This window comes from Chiloscyllium plagiosum, chromosome 40 (assembly GCF_004010195.1).
Source record: "Chiloscyllium plagiosum isolate BGI_BamShark_2017 chromosome 40, ASM401019v2, whole genome shotgun sequence".
NCBI classification, from domain to species: Eukaryota; Metazoa; Chordata; class Chondrichthyes; order Orectolobiformes; family Hemiscylliidae; genus Chiloscyllium; species Chiloscyllium plagiosum.
The window spans coordinates 681,958-691,447 of NC_057749.1; the positions used below are offsets into that span (position 1 = coordinate 681,958).

The 9,490-nt window shown below is 43.3% G+C and overlaps 1 protein-coding gene across 4 annotated transcripts in view; it reads left to right on the top strand.

Annotated features, from left to right (window-relative positions):
- Positions 1-9,490, top strand: part of ca12 (carbonic anhydrase XII) — a 100,485-nt gene that overhangs the window by 29,109 nt on the left and 61,886 nt on the right. For all 4 annotated transcript variants that reach the window (XM_043680137.1, XM_043680140.1, XM_043680141.1 and 1 more), the window contains exons 6-7: positions 7,390-7,485; positions 7,573-7,636. In XM_043680137.1, coding sequence (XP_043536072.1) covers positions 7,390-7,485; positions 7,573-7,636 — 160 coding nt within the window. The remainder of the gene's footprint in view (positions 1-7,389; positions 7,486-7,572; positions 7,637-9,490) is intronic.

The following is a 9,490-nucleotide window of genomic DNA, read 5'->3' on the forward strand; positions in this document are numbered from 1 at the left end:
TGGTGATGGGGAGGGGAGTTTAGACAGGTGATGGGGGAGGGGAGGTTAGATTTGTGGTGAGGGAAGAAGCTTGGACTGACATTGGGGAAGGGAAAGAGTCTAGATTAGAGTGGTGCTGGAAAAGCACAGCAGGTCAGGCAGCATCCGAGGAGCCAGAAAATCGACGTTTCGGGCAAAAGCCCTTCATCAGGAATAGAGAGTTAGACTGGAACTGAGGAAATGGTGCTGACCCAATGTCAAATTCCAAAGGCTCCTCTGGTTAGCTACATCCTTTCTGCACATGTCCTGAAGCCAAAGGTAAGATCAGCAGTAGAAAGATCCAGAGGGTGGTGATGACTGTGTGACCCAGGACCAAGTCCAGAAGGAGAAGTGAAGGGTTGGGATGGGTAGGGAGGTGAGGGGAAAATCTTTGTGTTGATAATCCCAGCAGCTGAGGGACATGTGAAAGGTGTGGACTTGTAGCATAATTTCGTGTGCAGACACAGGCATTAACAGAAGGCAGTAAGTAATTTTGGAATAGGTCAGAAGTCAGACCACACCAGGTTATAGTCCAACTGGTTTATTGAAATCACAAACTTTCGAAGTGTTGCCCCTTCATCAGGTGAAGTCTTCACCTGACAAAGGAGCAGCGCTCCGAAAACTTATGATTTCAAATAAACCTATAATTTGGTGTCGGCTGACTCTAACCTTGTCCAGCCCAGTCCAACACAGGCACCTCCACTTCGTTTTGGAATGTGTGACCTGCAGATGGAAATAATCTGAAAATGCTTTCTCCCTGAAATGTCAGGATAATTACCAGACAAATTAACCACAGCTCGTGCTACAGTTTGAGTCTGTCAAACCTCTTCCATCTGTGTTGTGTCAAATTATCCTCTTCCGGATGCAAAGCTACCCTACTAATCACTGCTGTGATCTGTTCATTCTCAATTTGCTTGATGGTTTCCTTGGAATCAGGACTGAATTACGAGGAATTAATGTCCTCCAGCTTTGAAAGCACAGCAGGGTTTCAGGCAGCTAGCCTTTGTTTACTGTGCAATATCTCCATGCTAATTGGATTGGGCTGCTTCAAACCATTTGCTCTTTGAATCAAGTTGTTTGTATTTAAGGAAATGCCTCTGGTGTGCCTGATGTGCTTGTGCTACACACATACTGACTTGTCATGATTTCAGTGGTAAATATTAGTCTTTGGAATATAGTTGAAGTCTATCAAAGCTGTGGGATCAGTTTGGAAAATGTGGCTAACATTCTAATATGGCAATATGTAGCCACTGCATTACAGAATTATTACGATGCAGGAGGAGTCCGTTCAGCCCATTGTATCAACACTAGCTCTCCATTAGTCATTTTAACTTTGCGTGTTTACTGTTGCTTCAATGCTTCGACTTAATCATCGAAAGTCCTTGTGAATGTTTCATTGACTCTGCTTCCAATCACATCCAGACATTCCATCGCTGAGCAGATCATTGTGTCAACATAGAGTCATAGAGTACAGCATGGAAACAGACTCTTTGGTCCAACTCATCCAGATTGCCTAAATTAATCTAGTCCCATTTGCCAGTATTTGGCCCATATCCCTCTAAACCCTTCCTATTCACATACCCATCCAGGTGCCTTTTAAATCCTGGAATTGTACCAGCCTCCACCACTTCCTCTGCCAGCTCATTCCATACATGCATCACCCTTTGCATGAAAAAGTTGCCCCTTATAACCCTTTTAAATCTTTCCCCACTCACCCTAAACCTATGCCCTCTAGCTCTGGAATCCCTCTATCCTAGGGAAAAGACCTTGGCTACTTACCCTATCCATGCCCCTCATGATTTTATAAACTTCTAATAAGGTCATCTCTTAGCATTTGGTCTCTGATGGCCAGACTGTGCAACAGTTTCTTCCCCCAAGCCATCAGGGTCCTTAACACAGTATGACCGGACTCTTTCCCACCTGAAATTCTTTGCATGACTTTGAATTGCTGCCAGAAAAATGTCTTATTTACCATTCGTCTGTTACACTGTAACATGCGTGTTTTGCACTCCTTATGCACTTCATGCCGTGTACGATGATGTAGTTTGTGCTGTCCATGTAGCACCCTCGGTCCTGGAGGAATGCTGTCTCATTTTTACTGTAACAGTTGTATATGGTAGAAAAGACAAATAAAAAGCTACTCTCTCTCTCTCTAATGTTCCAGGGAAAGCAGCCCCAGCCTGTTCACCATTTCCCTATGGCTCAAGCCCTCCAACCCTGGCAACATCCTTGTAAATCTTTTCTGAACTCTTTCAATTTTCACAACACCCTTCCTGTAGCGGTGTGACCAGAATTGCAAGCAATAGCCCAAAGATGGCCTACCAATGTCCTGTACAGCTGCAACTTGTCATTTCAAGTAAACCTGTTGGACTATAACCTGATGTCGGCTGACTCTGACCTTGTCCAGGTAAAAACAATGACTGCAGATGCTGGAAACCAGATTCTGGATTAGTGGTGCTGGAAGAGCACAGCAGTTCAGGCACCATCCAAGGAGTTTTGAAATCAACGTTTCATCAGGATACCCGAAACGTCGATTTCGAAGCTCCTTGGATGCTGCCTGAACTGCTGTGCTCTTCCAGCACCATTATACCAGAATCTGACCTTGTCCAGCCCAGGCACCTCCACTTCGTTTTGGAATGTGTGACCTGCAGATGGAAATAATCTGAAAATGCTTTCTCCCTGAAATGTCATCCCAACTCCTCTCCTCAATGTTCTGACCAATAAAGGAAGGCATACCAAATGCCTTCTTTACTATCCTTTCTACCTGTGACTCTACTTCCAAGGAACTATGAGCCTGCACTCCAAGGTCTCTTTGTTCAGCAACACTCCCCAGGGCCTTACCATTAAGTGTGTAAGTCCTTCCCTGATTTGCTTTTCCAAAATGCAGTGCCGCACATTTATCTAAATTAAACTCCAACTGTCACTCCTTGGCCCGTTGGCCCATCTGATCAAGATCCTATTGTAATCTAAGATAACTTTCTTCACTGTCTACCACACCTCCAATTTTAGTGTCATCTGCAAATTTACTAACTATATGTTCACATCCAAGTCATTTATATAAATGATGAAAACCACCGATCCTTGTCGCACATCACTGATTAGATTAGATTCCCTACAGTGTGGAAACAGGCCCTTCGGCCCAACAAGTCCACACCGACCCTCTGAAGAGCAATCCATCCAGACCATTCCCCTACATTTACCCCCGACTACTGCACCTAACACTATGGGCAATTTAGCATGGCCAGTTCACCTAACTGGCACATCTTTGTGTCTATGGGAGGAAACTAGAGCACCCAGAGGAAACCCATGCAGACACGGGGAGAATGTGCAAACTCCACACAGACAATTGCCCGAGGCAGGAATTGAACCCGGGTCCCTGGTGCTATGAGGCAGCAGTGCTAACTACTGAGCCACCATGCCGCCCTCCAGTTTCACTGCCCTCCGTCCTCCACTGCTCAGACCTCCAGTCTGGAAAGCAACCCCTCCACTACCACTTGAGTTGTACCTTTGAGCAAGTTGTTTCTCTTGCATTACTTTTGCTATTTTAAATCTGTCCCCTTTCATTTTCAATTCATTTACTAGTGGACACAATTTTTCCTTATCCTTATATGATGAGATTAGGCAAAATTTAGGATGCATAGGATGGGGAAGGAAACTGCAGGGAATGGGCACAATTGAAATGTGGAGATTATTCAAGCAACAGCTACTGCAGTCCTTGATAAGTATGTACCAGTCAGGCAGGGAAGAAGTGGTCGAGCGAGGGAGCCGTGGCTTATTAAAGACGTTGAATCGCTTGTCAAGAGGAAGAAGGCCGCTTATGTTAGGATGAGATGTGAAGACTCAGTTAGAGCACTTGAGAGTTACAAGTTAGTCAAGAAAGACATAAAGAGAGAGCTAAGAAGAGCCAGGAGGGGACATGAGAAGTCATTGGTAGATAGGATCAAGGAAAACCATAAAGCTTTATATAGGTATATCAGGAATAAAAGAATGACTACAGAAAGATTAGGGCCCATCAAGATAGCACTGGAAGGTTATGCGTGGAGTCAGAGGAGATATAAGAAGCACTGAATGGATATTTTCTGTCAGTACTCACACTGGAAAAAGGCAATGTTGGCCAGGAGAATACTGAGCTACAGGCTACTAGTCGAGGTGGGATTGAGGTTCACAAGGAGGAGGTGTTAACAATTCTGGAAAGTATGAAAATAGATAAGCCCCCTGGGCTGGATGGGATTTATCCTAGGATTCTCTGGGAAGCCAGGGAGGAGATTGCAGAGCCTTTGGTTTTGATCTTCATGTCATCATTGTCTACAGGAATAGTGCTGCAAGACTGGAGGATAGCAAATGTTGTCCCCATGTTCAAGAAGGAGAGTTGAGACAACCCTTGGGAATTACAAACCAGTGAACCTTACTTCGGTTGTTGTTAAAGTGTTGGCAAAGGTTATAAGCTATTGGATTTATACTCATGTAGAAAGGAATAGGTTGATTACGGATAGTCAATATGGTTTTGTGAAGGGTAGGTTATGCCTCACAAACCTTATTGAATTCTTTGAGAAGGTGACCAAATAGGTGAATGAGGGTAAAGCGGTTGATGTGGTGTATATGAATTTCAGTAAGGCATTTTATAAGGTTCCCCACAGTAGGCTATTGCACAAAATACAGAGGCATGGGATTGAGGGTGATTTGGCAGTTTGGATCAGAAATTGGCTGGCTGAAAGAAAACAGAGGGTGGTGGTTGATGGGAAATGTTCATCCTGGAGTTCAGTTATTGGTGGTGTACCACAAGGATCTATTTTGGGGCCACTGCTGTTTGTCATTTTTATAACTGACCTGTATGAGGGCATAAAGGATGGGGTAGTAAATATGTGGATGGCACTAAGGTCGGTGGAGTTGTGGATAGTGACGAAGGATGTTGTAAGTTACAGAGAGACATAGAGCTGGGCTGAGAGGTGGCAAATGGAGTTTACTGTGGAAAAGTGTGAGGTGATTCGCTTTGGAAGGAGTAACAGGAATGCTGAGCACTGGGCTGTTGTTAAGATTCTTAGTAGTGTAGATGAACAGAGAGATCTCAGTGTCCATGTACATAGATCCCTGAAAGTTGCCACCCAGGTCGATAGGGTTGTTAAGAAGGCATATGGTGTGTTAGCTTTTATTGGTAGAGGGATTGAACTTCGGAACCATGAGGTCATGCTGCAGCTGTGCAAAAGTGTAGTGTGGCCACATTTGGAATATTGCGTATAATTCTGGTCACCGCATTAGAGTGGAAACTTTGGAACGTGTTCAGAAGAGATTTACACTGATGTTGTCTGGTATGGAGGGAAGGTTTTATGAGGAAAGGCTGAGGGACTTGAGGCTGTTTTTGTTAGAGAGAAGAAGGTTGAGAGGTGACTTAATTGAGACATATAAGATAATCAGAGGGTTAGATAGGGTGGACAGGGAGAGCCTTTTTTTCTTGGATGGCGAGGGCTAACATGAGGGGACATGGCTTTAAATTGAGGGGTGATTGATATAGGACAGATGTCAGAGGTAGTTTCTTTGCTCAGAGCCTAGTAGGGTCGTGGAACAGCCTGCCTGCAACAGTAGTAGACTTGCCAATCTTCAGGGCATTTGAATGGTCATTGGATAAACATATGGACCAGAATGGAATAATGTAGGTTAGATGGGCTTCAGATAGGTTTTACAGGTCGCGCAACATCGAGGGCTGAAGGGACTGTACTGCGCTGTAATGTTCTACATTCTATGCTCTGTTCAAATCTGTCTTGATGTTGAAAATCTCGAACAGATCTCCTCACAGCCTTCTCTCTAAGGAGAACAGTCCTAACATGTCCAATCTATTCTCTTTAACTGAAGGTTCTCATATTTTCGTAGAAATGCTTCCTTGGTTCTCCTGATGAGTTTATTCCTTGCTGGGATGCACTTCCACAGGTATTAGTATTTTGTCCAAATGCCTGCTAATTATTCAGCTTTGTTGGTTGACAGGTTATTCAACTGGGGATGTCAATTCTCCACTGGTAATAAGGGCGGAATGGAGGATTGGCTGACATTCCAGTCTCTAACATAGCTCTGTCTCATGTTCAGGTCCTTCTATGTGTTTCCCCTGCCCTACTCTGTAACCTCTTCCAGCCCTTTCATGCTCTTCTGTCATCCATCATTGGTGACTGTGCCCTCAGCTGCCTGGGCCCTTGGCTTTGAAATTCCTCAACTGTACACATCTCACTCTTTTGAAAGCTTCCTTAATCCCTGCCTCATTGGCTAAGGGTTTGATCACCTGTCCCAACATCTCATCAAATGGCTAGACAGTAACTTATAGCCAGTCATAATCCTGGACTTGGGTTAGCTTACATTAAGGAAACTATATAAATGCAGGTTGTTGGAGACTTTCCTTGAAAATTCTTAAGAAATTGCCCATAGGGTCCAGGGATGTGCAGGCTAAATGGGTATACCATGGGAAGTGCAGGGTTACAGAAAAAGGATGTGGGTATGCATCCAGGTGGGATGCTCTTTGGAAGATAGGTGTGGACTCAATGGGCTGAATGGCCTGCTTCTGCAGTGTACAGATCCCATGTCTATGACACAGTCTGCAACACTTTACAATCAGGGTTACCTTTGGTTATATTTTGAGACTGTACGATGGTTGCTGAAGGGTGGCCAGGTACAAAAATCGCGTGTGAGGCCTGTGCAATAGAATGAATGTCTTATGGAGAGAATAACTCAGAACAGATGTGGTGATTATTATGTGTGTAATACTGTAGACCATGACATAGAAGAGGAAATGCAGTATCACAAATTCAAGTGATTCTGAGGTCAGTGGTGGGTTCACTTTTGTTTTCAGTGGTTACAGATCATTTGGATTCCAGAATATTCTCAAAACATTTGGAAAGTTCAACAAGTCATGGCAAGGCTTTGGGAAGGCAGGTACAGGGTTTCAAATATGGAATTCAAAAATGATAGTTTTGAGCAGGACTTGTATAACTGGGATATTTCCCTTAGCAGAGAAAGCCATGAGGAGAATGATTTGAGCATTTTGGAAGAGTGAATTGGGCTCTGGTTGAAAGGTAGATTAATTTGAAATGGGTACTAAGAGAGCGAAGATCAGAGCTAGGGTCAGAGAAGTTTCTTCATGCAGTTTATGATGTACAATGCCAACAGCCAGAGCAAACCCATTCAGAGATTGAAGGCCTGTACTATATGAGATAGTGTTATACTTTGGAAAAGCTAAATTAAATCTTATTTTATTGGCAGAATATGGTTATAAGGAAATACGTTTTCAACAAGGATGTGTTGGAAGTTTCATGGAGCAAAATGAGTGAAACTAGACAAATAAGATTATCAAATAAAAGGAAAATGATCTTTCATCTCTATTTTTCAATTTAGTTACATATTGTCCACTATAACTCTGAGAAATACGGAGATATTTCCACAGCACAAGACAAGGCTGATGGGCTGGCTGTTCTGGGAATTCTAATTGAGGTATTTACTTGAAGCACTCAAATATTCATTCATAAGTTAGACCGTAATGATGATAACTCTCCAAATGAACATGTTTCTCTGTTTCAGATTGGATCCTTCAATGCTGCTTATGAACAGATATTTTCTCATTTAACCGAAATCCAGTTTAAAGGTAAGAAGGATTAAGTTTTGATAAACTGGGATCTCATACAATACTGCCTGGATTACTTTTCACCGAGCAAAAAAACGTGAAGATACATCGAGCCTTGAAGATGGCCAGAATGTTTACCACACTGATTCCTAGAATGACAGCTTTATCAAATAAGGAGAGATTGGGTCTGCCTGTTTAAAAGATTGAGAGGGGGATCTGATTAAAATGTGAAGACTTCTGGCAGGACTTGCATAGATTGGTTGCAGGGTGACATTTTCTCTGAATGCCCAGAATAAGAAGGTCACAGTCTTAGGATATGTGGAAGGCTATTGTAGATTGAGCTGAGAAATGTCTTCACTGAACTGGGTGAACCTGTAGAATGCTGTACCCAAAGATTGTGGTGGACAAGTCACTGTATATGTTTATGAAAGAAATAGATTTGTGGAGGCAAATGGTGTCAGGTATAGGGAGAGAGTGGGACTATGCTGATAAGGTAGAGGATCAACCATGACCATGTTGAACGACGAAATACACATAATGGGCAGAATGGCCACTCATGCTCCTATTTTCTGTTTCTATATCTTCCAATATAAGTTACAAAGACAAATGAGGCACCAAACAGGAGCTTGGGAAATGGCATAAAGACTAGATTTTGAGGACGAGTTTGGTGTAGAATTCCTGAGAGCAAGGATATGATGAGGAAAAGCAAGCTTGGTTACAACAATGTGTAGGATTGGAAAAGTGGAGAGTGGGATGGCCTTTAGAGCTCAAGAATATCATTGAGCAGAGTTAAATGGTTTAGTCTAAAGGCGAAGCATTTGAAATCAATGTGCTGGGAATGGGAATAAATGGTGAGCATGTTGTGGAGAGTTGGGTTGGTACAAGCTGGTTTTTGGAAAGAATTGAAGGAAGTGACCAGGGCAAATGAAGGCGGGTTTGTAAAGAGGAGGAGGAGGATAATGAGAAATCGGTAATGCCAATGACGTTATCGGAAAACATACAAAGTTCAACATGTCATCTGACATCACCCAAATCTCCATTTGCAGCAGTTTCCTGAACCACTTCTTCACTGTTTATCATACTGTTTGACCAAACCTAATGTGGATGAACCACATTTCTCCAATTATGCTTTGGGAGGAGCAAAATAATTCTCTTGAGCCCCGATTGCAGACTCCTTCCCTTAGGCACTGATTCCTTCCCCCCCCGCGACCCCTCCTTGGCTACTGGACTATTCAAAACCTCAGTTTCCAACCTCAATCACAGGACTCAGAGCTTCACTTTCAACTAAAGAATCTTCTGCATCATTGAGAATGTTTACTTACGATATTGTTTACTTACGAATGGCCGATGAGGGGAGAGGCCATTCTAGGCTTAGTGCTTGGAAACGAGCTGGGGCAGGTATCAGATCTTGTGGTGGGAGAGCATTTTGGTGATAGTGACCACAACTGCCTCACATTCTACATAGCTATGGAGAAGGAGAAGATTAGGCAAAATGGGAGGATATTTAATTGGGGAAGAGGAAACTATGGTGCAATTAGACATGAGTTAGGAAGCATGGATTGGGAGCAATTGTTCCATGGTAAAGGCACTATAGACATGTGGAGACTGTTTAAGAAACAGTTGTTACAAGTGATGAATAACTATGTCCCTCTGAGACAGGCAAGAAGTGGTAAGATATAGGAACCTTAGATGATGAGAGTGGTGGAGCTTCTCATCAAAAGGAAAAAGGTAGCTTACATAAGGTGGAGGAAGCTAGGGTCAAGCTCAGCTCTACAGGATTACAGGCAGGCGAGGAAGGAGCTTAAAAATGGTCTGAGGAGAGCCAGGAGGGGGCACAAGAAAGGCTTGGCAGAACGGATTAGGGAGAACACAAAG